The following is a 19,887-nucleotide window of genomic DNA, read 5'->3' as shown; positions in this document are numbered from 1 at the left end:
AAGGAATAGCCTTGGTAAACTACAAAGTTCTTTTAGGGATCCAAACTTCTGCCTCAAACAAATGCCTTCTTTTTGAAGGTTAGTGTTCTCTTGGTGTTATATAATTACAGGTCACAGAACACTCCAGTGTCTGAATAATTTAAAATAATTATCATACAGAGAGCAATGAGGAGGTTCATGATGGGTATGAGCAACATATCATAAATAAGAAATTATAATAGAGAAGCAAAGTGGAGCATATTATCAAAAAATTGCAAAGATAAGGGTGGGGCACTGATATGAAGGGATCAAGGGATAAGTGATGTATTCCACCAGTGTTTTCAAGGCATCAAGACAAAGCAAAAACACACATACAGCCTATATAACATTACCTAATGTCTTGGTGAGGAGGTAAGGGTGGGAAGGAGGGAGAGAGCATGAATCAAAAAATGTCACAAAATGACTATTTAAATTGTGTCTACATGTAATACGGAAAATACATAAAAAACATTATGACTGAAAAAAAAAGAAAAGAGAAAGCAAGAAAAACCACCAGAACAATGGACCAACTTTTCTTTTTGTATTTTCTAATATACTTATGGGACAACATGAACAAGTGTCAGTCACATTAGATGGATGGCATACACATTTTATCATCTACATCATTAGAGTCTTTATCCAGATTGGTGAGCTCATAAATTCATTTTGAGTGTATTTTGAGTATATATATATATATATATATATATATATATATATATAATGTTAGGTTTTTGGATTAAAGATATTATGATCTTATTCATAAAAAAGCATTCATCCTCTTTGTACAAAAATATTTACAGCTATTCTTTTTATAGTGGAAATGAATTGGAAATTGAAGGGATGTCCTTCAATTGGGGAATGTCTGAACAAGTTGTGATATATGATAGTGATGGAAAATTACTGGGCTATAAAAAATGATAAACAGGATGGATTCAGAAAAGCCTGAGAAGATTTATATGAATTCATGCAAAGTAAAGTGAGTAGAACCAAGAGAACATCATAAACAATAAAAGCAATATTGTAAGAATGATCAACTATGAAAAGACTTAGCTATATTTATAACAATTCTCTTTCTGGTTAGCAAAGGACTAGAAACTTGAATGAATGCCCATTAATTGGGAAATGGCTGGATAATTAGTGGCATATGATTATTATGGGATACAACTGTGACATAAAAATGATGAACAGGTTAATTTTTTAAAACATGGAAAGACCTACATGAAGTTATGAAGAATGAAATGAACAGAACCATGAAAGCATTATTACAACAGAAATATTATTTGAAGAATGACTTGTGTCCGTCCAACTCTAGAGAAAGAACTGATAAATAGAAATAAGCAAGAAATAGTTTTATATATTCAAATAACTTTTTGTCAAATGATCCCTTCTCTAATGGGGGAGGGGAGGTAAGGAAGGTATTTTAATGAAACAAATAAATCTAAGTTAAAAAAAAAAACAGCCACTCTGATGAAGACAATGATCTGAGACAATTCGGAAGAATCCATGATAAAAAAAAAAATCCCATATATTTCCAGAGAGAACTGATGAACTCTGAGTGAAAATTGAAGCACACTTTTTATGTTTTTCTTGGTTTGTGTATGTGTGTGACTGTGTGTGTGTGTGTGTGTGTGTGTGTGTGTGTCTGCCTCTCTGTCTGTTTTCCTTTGCAGTATGGCTAGATGAACTTGTATTTTATATAACTTCAAATGTATAATCAATATCATATAAGTTGAATTTTCAAGGGTTTGGAGGAAGGTAGGAAGGAAGGAAAACTTGCAACTCAAAATTTTTATAAAATGTATATTAACAAATTTTACACCTTGTTGGGGACTATTGCACAAAATAAATAAAAATGTATTTAAAAAAAAAACTATTTAGATGGCGTATTTGGTGGCACAGTGATAGAGTACCAGGCCTGGAGTTGGAAAGACCTGGGTTCAGGTCTGGCCTCAGACACTTCCTAGTTATGTGACTCTAGGCAAGTCATTTAACCTTATTTGCCTAGCCCTGCCTCTTCTGTTGCATTTAGTAAGAAAAAAAGATAAAAACTACAAATTAAAAAAAATGAATTTAGATGATGGTACATTTTAAATTCCAGCCTCTAATATTCCATGCAATAATATTACATTTTCTAAATTTGTCATATTTTACATATAAATATTTATAATTCATTTTTTGATTCTCAAATAATTCTCTGTTGCAGCAATTATTATTCCCAATTTATGTAAAGGACAGACTCGGAAAACTTAAGTAACTCACTTGAACTCAATTCTGCTACTAAAGACAATACTACTAAAGACCAAATTCATTCTATTTAATCAATATAATGACCAGTCTGTGGATCCTTTTAGATAAATAAATTCCTCTTGTCTAGTCTCACATATTAAAGGGCTGATTTATAAATTACTCAATTTTTTTCTCTTACTCATCATTTAAATATCTTATGATATTTAAATCATGCTCTACATACTATGCACTCATTGACTATGCAGGAAATTACAGGTTCCTTTCAATTCTACAAGCTTTTATCATGGAAGAAATACATACGGTTCATAAGGGTATCAAAAACAGTGCTGCTATTACTAAAAACTTTTCAGTATGAATACATATTTATGTCCTCATTGGCCATGATGCTCTTTATTCTAACTATGTCTCCTAGAAGATGAGCTTATTTAGTATACATTACATAATACCCAATTCCTTCAGGAAATTCTCTTGGCTGCCAATATGGTTGCTACATGATAATCATATGCAAGGTATGCAAAGTAGTTTGCATTGTTAATCCAGGAGCAGAATTCTGCCCAGGAGGACTAAAAGCAGGCAATTAGAGCTGAGGGTTGAGCACAAGAATAAACCCTAACAGCCTAGACAATTCTATTCCCAGCTCAGGTTCTCTGAAGTCTTTGGCAAATCACTTAGCCCCACAGCCTCAGCATACCTATCTGCAAACAGACATGCTGGGGGAAATGAGGAGTCCATATCTGTTAAGGTCTTTGAATCTGAAAAGAGCTGTTCATTGTTAGCATATTGCTATGGTTGCTGTGATAATTATCCAGTCCAGTGTGAGACCCAGAGAGAATGGGGGAAAAAAAAATCAGGGATCTACATTCCTGAGGTTTTCTGGTTTTATTTATCCTAAAATTTCTTGCTGTATTTACAGCTCAAGGCTACTCTATTAAACAAATAATTTTATATGAAAATCACAGTTACCTTATGCAATACAAGTAGCAGTTAATGTAGAACAATGCAATCTGAATAGCTTAGAAGGTTATAATTAATGCAGTATAAATTATTGAACCCATTCCCTTTGGTTTTAACATTATAGCTGTGTCATATAATCTCCTAGATAATTAAATTCCTGTTTTATAGACTCACTTATTGAGGGGATAATTATTCAGTTAGGAACAGCATGATGTAGAGATGACTAGACTAGCCCTGGAATCAGGAAAACCTCTGTTCAAGTCCTTTCTTCCACAATAACCCAGTAACAATGACTAAGCCAATTAACCCCTCAGTGCCCCCAAGCAACCTTCTAGGACTATAAGTTATAGATGAGCTGTCTATCTGCTTTGGTAGACTGAGTTTACATATTGACAGTTCCCTATAGCACTGAAAATAGAGACCCAGAATAAAACAAAGTTCAATCTAAACCCTTTGTTCCTCTTATGTCTCATTTGTGTTCCCTTTTGGTTTTTTCATTGTGCAATAAGTAGTTGCTTTCTTTCTATCTCCTGCAGTGTGAGATTGTGAGTCCATTCCCACTTCTAATCAAGCAGAGAAGGTCTAAGCAACTCAATTGAATCAATCAATCAAAAGGAAACTAGGTGTGAATAAGTCCTTAATCCTTTTGGTAGGATCTTAGGGGCTTTGGGTCATTGAATAAAGATAAGAGGTATCTTGTGATTGAAAAAGACCTGGTGATGCCTCTTTAGCTACAAACAAAAATAGCCAGTCTAATGAGAGCCAGTAAATTCAGTGGTAGAAAACTCCAAATTTAGAAGCTGGGATTCCAAGCCCTGCACAAAGAATTATTCTTTAAGAAGAAGAAAATAATTTTCTTTTTCACCTTCTCTTTCCCACATTGACTATGTTACTTAAGCAATTTGACTTGTAAGGGCCAGTACATCTAGCTAGAAACAGAGAAAAACCAAGAGCAAATATATTATTTCCAGGAAAAAAAGATAACCAAGTATCCAGAGATGGATTGACTAATTGACCATGCTATGTCCTTGGGAACTTTGATAGAAGACCTAGAGGTCTCATCAATATTGGTACATTGCAGCCAATAGTAGAATCAACAAGCAATAATTGGCTGATGGTAATGTTTACATCAGGATCTAAAAGACACATTAAGGAACTATAATTCTGTGAAGAAAGGCAACAGCAGAACTCTATAAGGCAGAATTCCTCAGAGACCAGAAGACAGCCATACCTAGGCAGAATTTCATGAGCACTTTATGAAGGGAGAAAAAAAAAACCCTACCAGTAATCAGGAACAGTGTGATTACTCCCTTTGTCACATGTGTCCCCTACACCTATACTTCACTGTCATTTTACTATAATTTGAACCAATTCTTAGCAGGGATGCTGTGACAACTCTCCTTATTATGTCTATTTAGTAAAAAATGTTTCTAAGAATTAATTATATCTGATTGATAGCCAATGGAAAATACTCCAATGGGGGCTCATAAACTATGATGCTAACTCTAAAACCTAAGGGTTCCCCCTAGAACCTATGTAATGCTTAGATTAGAATAATGCTCATCAAGGCTTAGTAAATATTGCTCACAGTTTTTAGTTTCTGTGACTGAAACTGGGTTGAATTTTCATTTTAAAGGCTAATTACCATTTTTAAGCTTATTATCTCCAATTCTAAATAGCTGTGACCAAATATCAGTAGTACTTTGATTTTAGAATATAGTAGCAACATTGTTCCTCTAAAAGGGAAAACTGAATCTCAGGATATTGGACTAAATACTTTATAATGTATTTTATGATATAAACCCATAATAATGCAAATGTTTAAATTATAAATTAAAAATACAGGCTTGTGATTTTATTGGTATATGGAGTTCTGGTGAGAAATTTCTTCTCACAGTGAAGATCAGAACTTTCCTGAATCTTTTTGCACCCACATCTCAGGAGTGTTGTAAGGATAAAAGGAGATAATATTGGTAAAAGCACCTTGTACAGTGCCTGGCACATAGTAGTGCTACATAATTGGTTCCCCCTCACCCTTTTAGTCTAAGGGAGTTTCCTAAGGCACCAAAAGGTTAAGACACTTGCTTAGTGTTACTTAATAAGTATTTATCAGAAGTAGACTTTATTTTCCCAATTCACAGAAGAGATAACTGAGGTAAGTATAGGTTAGTGACTCACCCAGGGTCACTCAGCCATTCAATGCCTAAAGCAGAATTTGAACTTATCTTCTTAACATCAAGTTCAGAATTCTTCCAATGTACCACCTTTCCAATGAGCTTTCCAAACTCTTATCAATTCTCTCTATAATATATCTCACATTTATTCTCTCCTTTACAATCCTATTCTTCTCTTAGTATAGGCCCTCATCACCACTCTTCTAAGAAATACAATGGACTCTTAATGTCTCTCTCCCACACATCTCTTCCAATTAATCTTCCACAGGGCTACCTGATCCATCTTTCTTATGCACCATAAGGGTAAGAATGTAAGGAGTTAATATAAAAGGTTGGACTAGATTATTTAGGAGTAGGGTCATCAGGAATTTAGTCAAACTCCAAAGAAATTTATTTTAGCAAATTATTTATAAAATATAGAAAGAGTGAAAGTAAGAAAATCAGAGAGAGGATAGGGTAAGATATCTAACCTCCACACTAAGTATTTTGCTCAGGCCCCTGGATCAACCCAGGCAGGGATAGGAATCAAGGACCTGGGGATGCAGGAAGCTTCTCTCAAGAGGGTAGGTCTCTCCTGAAGCTAGTCCCTTCAAAAAATCCAGGAAAGGAGTCAGCCTTTTCCATTCACCCCAGCTTCCTTTTCTATAGGAATTTTATTTGACTTGAAGAAAGGCAGGATAGTCAATGGATGAAGTGGAGGTGGGAGAAATTTCTTAGCATTATGGAATCAGCCAGGAGGCAGAGGTAGAGTGTCTTGCTCATTGAACAATAAGGACTCCAGTGTCATTGGATCAAAAAACAGAACAGGTGGTAAGATGCAAAAAGTCATGAAATGTGAGAGGGAGGAGGTAGATGGGTGATAAAGGACTTTGAATGCCAGAGAATAAGGCATTTGCTATGATGTTTCTTACATTTTAATGTAAACTCCTTGAAGATGGAATTTATTTTCATTTTATTCTTTGGTCTTTTTTCTTATTTGTGTTCCCAGCACCAAACATGGACTGTGATATTTATTAAATGCCTGTTGATTTATGACCAAATAAGAGATAGAAAGCATTATTACATAGGCCCTATGAAAGAAACCTCCCTAAAAATCCTATAGAGTATATTTTTAATTTATTTATTATGATATTCTTTTTCTTCCAAGACTTATTTTCTGTCCCACAAACTAGAAATAGTGGAAGGGATTAGATCTGTCATTTCATTATTAGAGAGAACTGTGCAAAGAAGAAATTCCCTCTTTTATGCAAGTCTACACCTTCTCTCCAATTTATACTTTTATAGAGTTGCCTGGGGCACTGAATGGGTAAGTAATTTTCTGACTACATAGAGTCATTATGTATCAGAAAGGTCAACTAGGAGGTACAGGATTGGAGTGCCAGACCTAGAATCAGCAAGTCTCATCTTTCAGAGTTCAAATCTGGCATCAGCTACTTACTAGTTATCTGACCTTGAGCAATTAAACCTGTTAGTCTCAGTTTCCTCATCTGTAAAATGAGCTGGAGAAGGAAATGGCAAACCACTCTAATATCTTTTCCAACAATACCCCAAATGAACTCATAAAAAGTCAGGTATGACTGAAAAAAATGACTTAATAACAACAAAGGATAAGAGAAGGACCTTGAATCCAGGTCTTCCTGGATCCCAGGAAAGTTTTATATCCACTAAGTGATGCTGTGCAGTAGAAGGAGCACTGAATTTGCAATCAGAAAACTCGGATTCAAATCCTAACTCTGCCATTTGCTACAAGGTGACCATGGACAAATAACTTTTCCTCTATGCACCTCAAATTCTTTACCTATAAAATAACATAACTAGATGACCTTTGAGGACCCTTTCATCTCTAAATTGATTATTCTATAACCTAATAATTAATGAGAAAATTCTCCTTCCTGGTATATTCAGGACAAACTTGTGTCTGCATCTTCATTTTACAATTCCTCCCTTTGCCCCTACTCCCAATACTTTCCAATAACATCTGTTTATAGTCTAGCAACTAGCAATCTATTCTTGAATCTGTTAACTTTCCCATTTTGCTTTATTCTTGACTTATAAACCACTTAATATAATTCTAACAAAATTCAACATAACAAAACATTGCAACTGGTCAATGCAGAATAGTACATTTTTCTTATTAAAGAAATGTAGTAAGAAAACTTGAGCTTCTGACTTAAGAATGTGTGTCAAATTAATCTATTAAAAATGAACTTATTTTCATTAACCTGTGAAATGTAATAGAACTGTCATTTAAAACCTTCACCTTCTACTCTTAACATTCAATACATGTGATATTATAGTTTTAACAGGATGAAATAAAGACTTCTTTAGAGTATGTTGACTACTTGGTTAAATGGTAGCTAATATTAGCTAGAATATATAAATTGTTTTAAAGTTAGCAAAATACTTTTCACATATTATCTAATTTGACCCTCACAACAACACTGAGGGAGATTTATTATTTTCCTTATTTTTACAGATGAGTAAAGTCAGTCAGATAGAGATTAAGTGACTTGCCCAGAGTCACATGACTAGTTAGCATCTTAGTCAGGATTTTAACACATCTTCCTGATTTCTAGATGACCACTTATCCATAATATCACCTAGCCTCATAATACCTGAAGCTGTACTGCTCTGATAACCATAATGTCTCATTTGATAAACCTCTGATGCTATTTCAACTGTTTCACTATTTCATTAGCAAGATGTAGACTTGTTAGAAAGTTAAAAACATGGGGTCATGGGCTTGATATTAATATACTATCTGTGTACAATTGAAGAATTTATGACCAAGCCAGAGATAGAAAGCATTATGAGATGTAAAATGGATAATTTTTATTATATTAAATTAAAAAAGGTTTTGCACAAAAACAATGTAACTAAGATTAAAATTAGAAAAAAAAAAGCAGAAAGCCAAGGAGAAAAACTTACAGCAAGTATCTCTGATATAAGCCTTATTTCTCAAATATGTATACAGCTATATCAGATATATAAGAATACAAATCATTCTCCAATTTAAAACTGCTTGGGACTATACCCAAAGTATTTATTTTTTAAAGAAAACCCTTACCTTTTGTCTTGGAACCGCAGAAGAGTGGTAAGGGCTAGGCAATGGGGGTTAAGTGACTTGCCCAGGGTCACACAGCTGGGAAGTGTCTGAGGTATACCCAAAGTATTTTAAAACTGTATATCCTTTGATCCACCAAAAGCATGAGTAGGTCTGTGTCCCAAAGATATTTTTTAAAGGGGAAAGAATCTATTTATGTAAAAAACATTTATAGCAGCTCTTTTGGTGGTGGAAAATAGTTGGAAATTGAGGGAATGTCCATAAGTTGGGGAATGACTGAACAAATCTTGGTATATAATTGTGATGAAATTGTGCTAAGCAGAATGACTTCAGAAAAACCTGAAAAAATCTACATAGACTGATGGAAAGTGTAGTGAGCAGAACCTGGAGCACATTGGACACAGTAATAGCAACATTATATGATGAACATTTGTGAATTCTTGGCAAAACAGTGATCCAAGACAGCCAGACATCTGTCTCCAGAGAGAGAACTCATGCAGTATGAATGCAGATTGAACCATACTACATTTCACTTTTTTCTTCATTTAGGGGTTCAAGATCTCTTCCATAACAAGACTAATGAGGAAAAATGTTTTACATTAGTGCACATGTAAAATCGGTATTATCAGATTACTTGCCACCTCAGAGATGGAGGAGGAATTGGGAGAGAGGAGGGAAGAATTTGACACAAGGCAAAAAAAGGCAATAAGTTATTATTATTTTTAATTGAGAAAAAAATAAAATATTGATATTTTTAAATGATAGAACTACACCTAAACATCATGGAGCATGGCACAGTTCTGATCTGTATTCCCATAAGATTGAAACACAGTACTGGATATTTGGAAGTACTGAAGCCCTCATTCAAATATTATAAGTGGAGCTATAAGCTTGATAAAATATCTGACTCATCAAGGCAGTGACAGAAGATTCAATATAGGTGAGAGTAAGAATACCAAGGAATTAAGTTCTAAGGCCTTAAACCCTAAACCTATGCAAATCAGTTCTGGGAGAACAAATTGCTTCTTTGTCCTGTACCTTAGCAACTACTACCCAGCTGCTATTTCTACTGATGGCATTTTTTTTTTGCTTTCAATCCATACACTTTCTAAAAGCATATTCATCACCGTACACCACTTATTGAAAATCCTGCTCTATATTCAAGAGAGCATCTGTATATTTTGAGGAAAGTAGGTGTGTGTAGATGCTATGCATTTGAATGACCTTTCACAATCTTGCTTTTTTTGTATGGAACAGATAACACTTAATAAAGTCAAAGTCTCATCAATTCTTTAACTTTTAAAAAATCAGAATGTTATAAGCTTTGAAGTGTCAGAAATAAAACTAGATCTCTTATTACTGTGCCATCTTAAACTTGAGCTTGCTTTTACAGATTTAAAATCATAAGAGTTTTTAGTTTGGCTAGGGAATTCTATTACCATTTTAGATATGAATTCCTCAGAGAAATTTGCATTTTACCACTGTAATATGAACCCTTGACAAACCTTGGAAATCCAATGGAAGAATAAAATTTTATGCTATATCTTCAACTTTCCCAAAAGAAGAATAATTTTAAAAGTTTAATATTCCTTTCAGTTGTAATAAATAACAGAGATCAAAATTAACTGATATTTCCCCATATAGTCTTAGCTAAATTATCACCCAAATAACCATTTCTTATTAGTATGGCAAGTCATTGATAAACCTATAATTTAATGATATGCTTGGTTTCCTGCCCCTACATTGTTGTTGCTCACAAGATTGGAGTTATTAACTCTAACCCATAGGTAGAACATTAACCTACATCCTGAAATCTATCCTCTTCTTAGGCACAAGGCTTAATAGAATAGAGGAAATAATAGAAGGAAGGAAATAACAAAGGAAGGGACCATGGAACAAAAGAATGAAAAAGCCTGTTGTGTTCCAGGCACCAAGTGAAGTGCTTTACAAATATGTCATTTGATCCTCACCACAACACAAAGACATAGGTGCTATAATCATCTTCATTTCACATCTGAGGAAACTAAAGCAGACAGAGGATAAATGCCTTACTGGTACATGATGGCATTGCCAGTACGTGCTTGAGGCCACATTTTCATTCAGTTCTTCCTTACTCCAGCCCCAGCACTTTGTCCATTGAACTCCCTTGCTGCCCAATATTCTCAGAAAATACTTCAAAGGTTCAATACCAAGTTAATGCTGGTTTTGCTTAAACTTTGTACCCCAAATTTAATGACTGAATCCATGACTTATTCCATTATGCCTTATTTTTGCCTGAGATCTCTATTTAATAATCTATTTCTACTTGAACTAAAATAATTTTTCCTACTATTTGATTACTTCCAGGTATTTGAATCTTGCCCATAAGCCCCTAGGTCCCACATTTGACTCTGCTTTTGCTGCCATATTTCTCAATTTGCCTGTTGACACACACTTTATCCTACTGTCTACTTCTGGGAATTTCCTTTATTCTGTGCCTATGGGTCTTTCTAGTCTGGTGGTCCTAATCATTTCTTAGTCCACTCTGGCCTACCATGGACAGAGTTCAAATTACAACAAGGACAAAATCTGTTAAGTAGAAAATAGGTCATGAAGAAATCAGTCTGTAAAATGGAGTCAATAATGCTCAGATTCCTTACCTTATCTACAAAGAGGAGAGCACTTGGTAAGCTCTCAAACACTATTTGAGTATAACTTGATAAGCAATGTCATATAGTAACTCAGAAGACTTTGGCTTGAATCCTGGTTGTACCACTTCCTGGATGTGTGACCTGGAAGTCATTTAACCTACTTGAACATTCTCACCTTTTAAAATGGCATAACAATACTTTCATTGCTTACTTCTTAGAAGCAGTGTGAACCAAGAGCTTTCTAAACCTTAAAGGCCTCTGAAGTGTGAGCTATTATTATTATAAACTCAGGATGGCAGGCAATTAAAAGGCTTTGTATCATGTCTGTCTCGTGTGTAAAAACTACCCAGGAGTAGCCTCTCACTCATATGTATGCTCTTTCCAGCCTGACAGTTTTTCTGTGATGATTAGTCCTGGAATTAATCCTTTGATTTTTAAAAACTAGTTGTGTTTATCTATATTGAATCGCAGAAATTCAAAGTTTTAATACGGAGCAGAGCATCTGGTACAAATTACTACATGAAACATTTAATTTGTGTGGTGTGAAATGAATTAGAGATTGTTCTACAAGGTATTAAATATAACATTTACCATGTGGAGAATCCTGTTGCCTTTTGTTGGTCTGTTACTGTGAGAGTGAGGAGAGACCATGTGCTATTTTTAATTTGTATATTAGAGAGATATTTGCCCTGGAGAAGAATTTCTCAGCCTGCGAAAGATCCCAGCCCATGCATAAAACGAGTCTTTGTATTTGGCACAGAAAGCAGGAGCAAATATGGGCTAGGAAGCATTCAGGCCTGAGGTAGAAAGTGTCTGTGACAATTTGATTTTGACCTTTGTCTAGCAGTATATTCCAAGTGGGTAGTAACTGAATCTTGGCAGTGATGAGGGCAGCACATAACTACAGATTCCTGTTGTTCTCACTTAACAAGGGACAATAGTAGTCCATAGTCCTCCTGATGGTTTCTTTTAAAGTTTCTTCTTTCCTGATTCTCCCAAGTAATCATGTGTATATTGCAGTAAAACAACAAAAGCCATATATTATTCCTGAAAACAGGAAATTAGGGATTCACTAGATGGAAGTAAGCAAAGAATTTGAACTATGTGATATTTAGATTCCATTTCTGATGAGTCCATTCCTGAATCAATGAATTTATTAGGAAAGGTTGTGAATTTTAGTCCTTGCCTACATCCCTCTTATTTTGAGAAAATGTCAGAAGTTGGGAGCAACAATGGAAAAGTAAGAGGAAAAGGGAGGAGGAGGAGGAGGAGGAGGAGGAGGAGGAGGAGGAAGAGGAGGAGGAGGAGGAGGAGGAGGAGGAGGAGGAGGAGGAGGAAGCAGAAGTAGCAGATAGGGCAAAAAAAATGATCATTTAGATATAGGCAGCATCATTCTAACCCCAGTCCAATTTCTAAATCTTCCTTCTTTAGTAGAGGGCTCATAAGGTACACAATCTTGCAGGACATTCATATTGTCTTCTATATGCACATCTAACTAGTAAACTATTGAACTTGGAATCATGAAGACTCAAGTTTAAATCTTGTTTCAGATGTTTACTAGCTTTATGATCTTGGGCAAGTCACTTAACCTCTCCCAGCCTCAACTTCCTCATCTGTAAAATGAGGATTATAATACCACCTATTTTATATTGTTGCAAAGATTAAATGAAATAATGTGAAGAACTTTGCAAACCTTAAAGCACTAAAATATAAATACTTATTATTTATTACATGTTTATGGAGGAGGGGACTATACCAAAGTTAAGATACACATAATATTTCATCAACAAATATCTTCTGTATTGTGCTTTATGCCCAATTGAGAACAGAAAAAATTAGTATGAGAAAAATTCTCTTTTCTTGGGGAGTTTGCAGACTACTTAGGCTGAGAAAATATTATGCATTAAACTTTCCCTTGTATTCTCTCTCCTGATTACATTTCTCTTACTCTTTCCCCGAACTGTGTTCTATCCATGATATCTTTCTTATATATTCACTCCTTCATAAACTAGTATCTCTAAAAACAAATTTTCTCAGGTCTCTATGTTCTTTTAAAAAATAAAATAAAAGCCTTTTCAGACTCTGCTTACCCCTTAAAGACATTGTTTTCACTTCTCATCACCACTCTTCTTATGAAAAGAGCAATTTTGTGCCTTCCCAATTACCCTGTCAGGTTTCAATCACTATTTGGTTTCTGCTGCACAGCTGTGCCAAAATTTCCCTAACCAGTCAGTATCCCCCCAAAGAATAATTCAGATGCCATTTGGAGGTACTCTGAGGAGTAATAGTATTATTTTTAACTCAATTCAGTATTTTGCCCTGCTTTCCTTGAGACCCTGATATCTGAACCTTGGGAAATATAAGCATACTATCCTTTGAAATTACTATTGCTTGTTGGGCCAGACTTTGACTAACACTTAAAATTTTTTTTCAGACTATCCATCTCTTCATTGTCATATGCTACATTTTTCATTTTTAATAGAGACTTCAATATGAATATATTATAAAGTTATAAGTATCTTATTCATAGTGCTTTTAAAAGTTAACATTTAATGGGTTGAATACAAAATTAAGAACTGGCTTCTCTTTTCTCACAAAATAGTAAATCATTTAGTCTTTGGGCCTCATTTTGTCATCTTTAAAATTGGAATGATTTCTGTTTCCTACATCACAAGAATAATGGCAGGACAATGACCTAATGCCCACTTATTTTGTCTTTATTTTTGGCTTTTTATCTTTAATGCCTAGAAAAAGTGACTATTGCATAGTAGGCTCTTGTTGAATCAAGTTAATCCATTATTTTTCTTTTTACTTTTCATAGTTCTTCACATATTTACTTATATAATCAAATACAAGTTGTTCTCTTTAATTTCTTTCATTTTAATAAACCAAAACTAATCTCCTTTCCATAGTTCAGATGAATGTGTCATTCCCTTTTCTAGTAACTTTTAAAATTATTCCTTTTAAAATCCTAAGCCTATGATAAAGTTGGAATTTATTCTGGTGAATGTTGACAGGCAAAGATCCAAATTTATTTTGTCTTATTGCTATATAGGTTTCTTGCCAATGTTTGTTAAATAAGGAATTCTTTTGTAATTTAAATTATGTAGGTGTTTAGCAAAGACTAATCATTTGTATAGGCTTGGTTTTAGTTCTGGTGTCTCTATTTAATTCAATTGGTTTGTATTTTGCTAGTACCAGATAATTTTGACAATAAACCAAGCAATTGCTTTTAAAGCCTAGGATGACAAATCTCTCTCCTAAGCCTTTTTTCCCTCAACATGCCCTTGATGCTCTAACATGCTGTTTTTTCCATATGAATTTCATTATGATTTTATTCAATTCTACTGTAATGGTATTTTGGTTTTATTAAATTTAATTTGGGCAGTATCATTGTGTTGTTCCAATCCATCTATGAGCCTAGAATGTCCCTATAGTTATTTAGAAGTTCCCTTATTCTTGTAAAAAATAATTATGGTTGTCTTTAACCATATGAATGTATTTTTAACTGAATTTAATATCTTTGGTATATTTAGGTAAATTAATTCCCAAATATATAATGGTTTATGTTGTTCTTATAAATCATTTTTAAAACATTACCTTAGTATGTCAGAATAGGAAGACTAGGAAGCTCAAATCATCCTTCAAAAATCTGAAAAATTAATATCCATAAACCACCAATCTACTATATCACTGTTCTGCTCAAAAGATTTCAGACTTCCTCTGACCTCTAGGATAATATATAAAATTCTTGGTTTGGATGTAATGCCCTTCTCAATTGGAATCCAGTTTAACATTCCAAGTTGATTGAGTATCACTTCCCCTCACACACTCAACTCCTATCTGATTGGCTTCCTTCCTTTTCTTTCTTTTAGAATTCCTAGGATCTTTGAAGCGCTTGAGTGCCACTTCCTTCAAGCAGCCTTCCTAGTTACACCAGATATTAGTGCCCCTTCTGAACACTTTGAATTGGGATTTGTAAGATATTCATATGTAGTTATATTAATTCTATAATAACATATAATTCAAGTATATGTGATATAAATATATACATAATGAATGAGAGGATGTAAGTCAGTTAAATGGTTAAATGGGCACTGAGTTTAGAATAAACACACACACACACACACACACACACACACACACACACACCTGAATTAAACTGTGTATGCATCTGGATTAAACTCTGTCTCTCTGTTCTTTCCCTCCTCTCTCTCTCCACTCTGCTCTCTGTTCTCTTCTCTCAGTCTCTGTCTCTCTGTCTGCCTCTCTGTATCTCTGTCTGTCTCTCTCCTCCCCCTCTCTCTTTTCCTCTCACTCTCCCTTCTCTCTCCTCTCTTTGTCTCTCTATCACTATCTTCCAAATATATATATATATTTTGTATACATATTTTACATATATGTATTTTTGTATTTGATATGTGTATATACATACATACTTGGATAATGAATATCAATTCCACATGTACTATAGGTGTATATATGTATATTTTAGACTATATATATATTTAAATGAATATAATATACAGTATATAATACTATTATAATATGGAATTTTATTTTATGTTAAATTATATATAAATATATACACATAAAATTCAACCCTTTAAAATGATTCCTAAGAATTCATTAGCCAACAGATCCTATGGCCTTATTGAGCCTTCAAATTTTAGTTTTACACATTTAATATAAGACCTTTTATACCTAAGGAAGACAAAGTACTTCAGAGTACAGTTTTTGAAGGATAATTTATATTTCTATTCCATTGATGAATTTTCATCAGTTTTCTTAGTTGGTTTTATGATTTTTTCTTTAAACTTTAAATTTAATTCAAATTTTATTTGCCCTCTCAAACCACCATGTTGTTAGGCCAAAATAAAAGGGAGAAGGAGATAAAAAAAAGTCACCCTATTTATTACTAGTATGTAGATCTTTACTCTTATAACTACCACAGCATTGAATGGTGTAAGAGAGGAATTGGACTTAACTTGTCAGAAGGAAGAGAGAAGCAGATTTTGCAGGCTGAAGGATCAGCTGGAATGCGGGAAGGGCAAGAAAGAGAGAGAATTTTGAAGGAAGGAAGAGGAAGGAAGAGTATCTGGACAGTTGGAGAGGAGACTTCTTTCTGGGAAGCCTAACAGAAAGGAGGACCTGAGTGGATCTCTGAACCAGCACTCTCCTCCTGTGACACCTGACCCCATTTCCAGAGAAACAAGCTGAGTGAACAGGACTTCACTGGAAGCTGTTCACAATAAGAACTCCTCTGCATCCCCTGAAAATCTTTGAATTTATTATAATAGCCAAGGCAGCTAGAAAAGTCAAGACATCTTCACAACTAAGCCCAGGGGGTCAAGCAAACAAAGCCTGATCCTGCCAGACTTTGTGGAGAAGGGACCTCCCATTCTCTCTTTCCGATTATCTTGTTCTTCAATTCAAATGCCCTCTCCCTTTATTTGTTCCCTTAGAATAAACAGTTGTTCTTAAGAGCAAGAGACGTCTTCACAGTATCTAAGAAAGGAAGGAGGCGTTGGAGATTGGGGGGAGGAAAGTTACATTTCTCCCCTCAGAGAGGGAGAAGCTGTTGGTATCATAATTGTTTCAACCAAGTCTGAGGGAACAGAAGTTTGTGATCTTGAAGGCATTCAGAGTGGGATTTGCCAGGGAGAAGAGAGAGGGGGAATCAGTCCATTCTCTTTCTCTTTATACTTGTTTCCATTCCACTTCTACCTCATTCTGGTCCCGACTTAGCAGAGGAGACTCCATTTTCTCCCTGCCCTTATATTACAATGGTAATAAAGAATTTTATTTAAAATGTTTTTCTACTTTTCTTTTTGTTTGATTTCCTCTCCTATTTTCATATGGTTTTAAAATGTTTTAGAGTTTTTGTTTGAGGGTATATTGCCATTCTCCAGGGCATTTCTCAAGAAACATGGCAAATGCATGAATTTTTGCATTTGTTGCTTTTACTAACTCATTGAGATGTTTTAGTCCCTTTGCTGCATCAACTCTTTACAGCCCACAGTTTTCAGACAGCCTTCAGGCAACTTGTTTGATGTTTAAGATACTTTTTGCTTTTTCCCAACTTAATTTTAGTAATTTTCTCATAACTTCAGAATGTGTCCTCTTAAGATGAAAAAAATCCCAGAATCTCAGATTTGGAATAGAGTAAAGCCTGTGGCATCGTTCTTTGGGGTTTTGTGTGAAAGGTCACAATCTGACTTCACTGAGCTGTCCCTAGCATGTCCAGAAGGGTGCAATTAAGCCACCTAGCTAGCTACTCACTAATTGGGTAAATGACTAAATGATATGTGAGTTTAATGGCATGGTATTTTGTTGTAAGAAATGAAAAATAAGAATTCAAAGACTTGTGGAAAGATTTATATGAACTGAGGAAGAGCAAAGAAAACCAAATTAATATTTAATCTTGTTGCTGATCATGGACAGATCACGAAACATTTTCCTCCCTTCATCAAAGTAGTGGTAAACTCTAGACTCATAATGCTGCATTTTCTGTCAAATCCATTTGTTTTGATGGTTTATTTTGCTAACTTTTCTTTTGTTATTTTGTAACAGAGGGTATAAGGCAGGAAAAGGGGAATTCCTTGAAAGAGATAGTGACATAAAACATCAAAAAGCATCAATGAATAATTTCTAAAGGCTCTTATTGAACAGCTTGAGGATTCCAGGATAGGGATCTTGACTTCATGATTCCTGCCAAGGAAAATGCCACCTTGAATAGCTTGCTATCAAAATCTCAACATTTATCAGAATGAATCCTGAGGGAAATCAGGCATTGAGAAGCCCCTTCTCACTCACACTTTGACACCAGGTGAAATAGCCTATTACTCTTAGTATACTGCTCATGTTCTCCTAGTCCCTTCTAATGGCATGAAGTCTGTGTATAGCATAGATTTGCTGCTACACATTTTCTCTGGTAAGTTCTTTCAACTGAGCCCAATATTTGTCGTTTTCACAGTTCAATATGCAGCCATTGGTATATAGTAGCATATAATAGCAATAAGAGAATCTATTCTGTATCTGAGCCAAAATTTTCTTTTGGTCCAGGAGCCCCAAATTATCCTAGATTAAGGATACTTTATTAGAAAGAATCACTAGGTTTAGGACAATACTACAGGAGAGAACATGAGGGAGCTTGAGAAGTGTTTTTACTTACACTTGTGAATTACTTGCCTCCAGTGGAAGATCTAGGTTCCTTCCCATTTCTGTCTACTATCTTGGTGTCTATCAACTGATACTATGCCCAGATATTAAAGCTGAGTTACAGATTCCTATAATGGATATAATCAGGAGAATCTGCCCCCTACCCCATTATTTCTGACCAGAGTACACTGCATGGGACATATCTAGGAAAGGTCTTCTTCTGATAACATATTTGCCTTGGCCCTTTCAGATGCTCCACCTGTTGTTCTTGTTCAGTGCTGAAAGACTGGTTGCTTTGAAGATGGCAATTCAATGTTACTCACTGATAAAAACCAGGGAAGTGAAGTCTGTGTTTATGATGAATCAGATGATATTGGTCACTGAGGCTGAAAAACTTCCCACTCAGTGGTCCTTAAAAGGAATGAAGTCCCAGAGATTAGCACAATAAGTGCTTGGTTTTTTTTTTCCATCCATTTGTAGCAAGTACTCATTGGCATCACTTTCCCAAAGCAAAGCTGGTTACATCTTCCATTGTATTTGTGGAAATGTGCATACTTATAGAAACTATTTTTATTTCCCCCCTTCCCCTCCATTATTATTCATTACATCCATCCATTCATTCTTCTTTGCCTTCTTCCACTACCCCTAGACTTTGAGCGTGGAAGCCCCAATCATCTATGGCTGCTAAATTCCTACCTAAAACAAAAAAAATCCTCTTATTTCATTCCCACCCTTATCATTGCACCTAATGACACTCCAATTTTATAATTACCAAAGTTCCCTTTATCTTTGACCTTTTCCTTCTTCTATATTCTTATAATTGTCAAAATGTGACTACACTAGAAGACATTACTTTCCATCTCCTTTTCCCAGGATTACAGGTTCTTCCATCTTTTTGATCCCCAACCCAGTTCAGTGAAGACGAGTAGGCACATATCTTATCCCTCTTTTTAACTTCTAAATCTATGCCTCCTCCGCTGCCATCATTCAGCAACATCTTTTCCTTTGAGGTTCATTCTACCTATATCATCCATTCATCCAAATCCTGGAGGCAGTTATTAACTAGCCCTAAGCCATTCACCATCCTTTCTAAAGGAGTTTTTTGAATGACTCACAATCTTTCTCTCTATCAAAGCCTTACATATAGGAATTGTATATAGGAATTCCAAAATACATGTTGAGGTACTCTCAAAACTCCTGTATACCCAAATTCAGCAACCTTCTTAATTCCCATGAATATAATATTCATTCCTCTTCAGTCAGAGATAGGGGTGGTCAGACTTTTGATCTCATCACCATCATCAAGTGTTTTATCTTCATGATAAAGAACTATGAAATCTCCCTATATGTTTTTCTACTTCTTCTTGTGCTTCACCCCCTGTAAACCTATTGTTGATCATTGACTCTTATCACTCTGCCCTAAGTCCTCTGTGATCTACCAGGCCTTCTCCTCTGCTCTGACCTCACTTTCTTCTTTTTCTATAGTCAGCACTATTTAAACAGTTCAACTATATGCTTTTACCAATGTTTACATTCCTTGCCTTTGTTCTTTTGCTATTCATACCTTTTCAAAGAGCAGTACTGGGTTACCTGCCCCACACCTGACACAGCTGAAACTGCCTCCTCCAAAGTTATTTAC

General features: G+C 35.0%; 1 protein-coding gene across 3 annotated transcripts in view; it reads left to right on the top strand.

Moving 5' to 3' along the window:
- SPAG16 (sperm associated antigen 16) overlaps nt 1-19,887 on the top strand; it is a 1,430,359-nt gene that overhangs the window by 1,307,224 nt on the left and 103,248 nt on the right. The window contains exon 16 of one of the 3 annotated variants that reach the window (XM_016425102.2): nt 14,963-15,072. The exons of the other annotated variants lie outside the window; for them this stretch is intronic. Within the exon in view, the coding sequence (XP_016280588.1) occupies nt 14,963-15,018 (56 nt within the window). The 3' untranslated portion in view covers nt 15,019-15,072. Of the gene's footprint in view, nt 1-14,962; nt 15,073-19,887 lie in introns of those variants that run through there. 3 annotated transcript variants of the gene reach the window in all.

This window comes from Monodelphis domestica, chromosome 8, assembly GCF_027887165.1.
Source record: "Monodelphis domestica isolate mMonDom1 chromosome 8, mMonDom1.pri, whole genome shotgun sequence".
Lineage (NCBI taxonomy): Eukaryota > Metazoa > Chordata > Mammalia > Didelphimorphia > Didelphidae > Monodelphis > Monodelphis domestica.
Note: the sequence above shows the minus strand (reverse complement) of the source record. Positions and strands in the feature narration are given on the sequence as shown.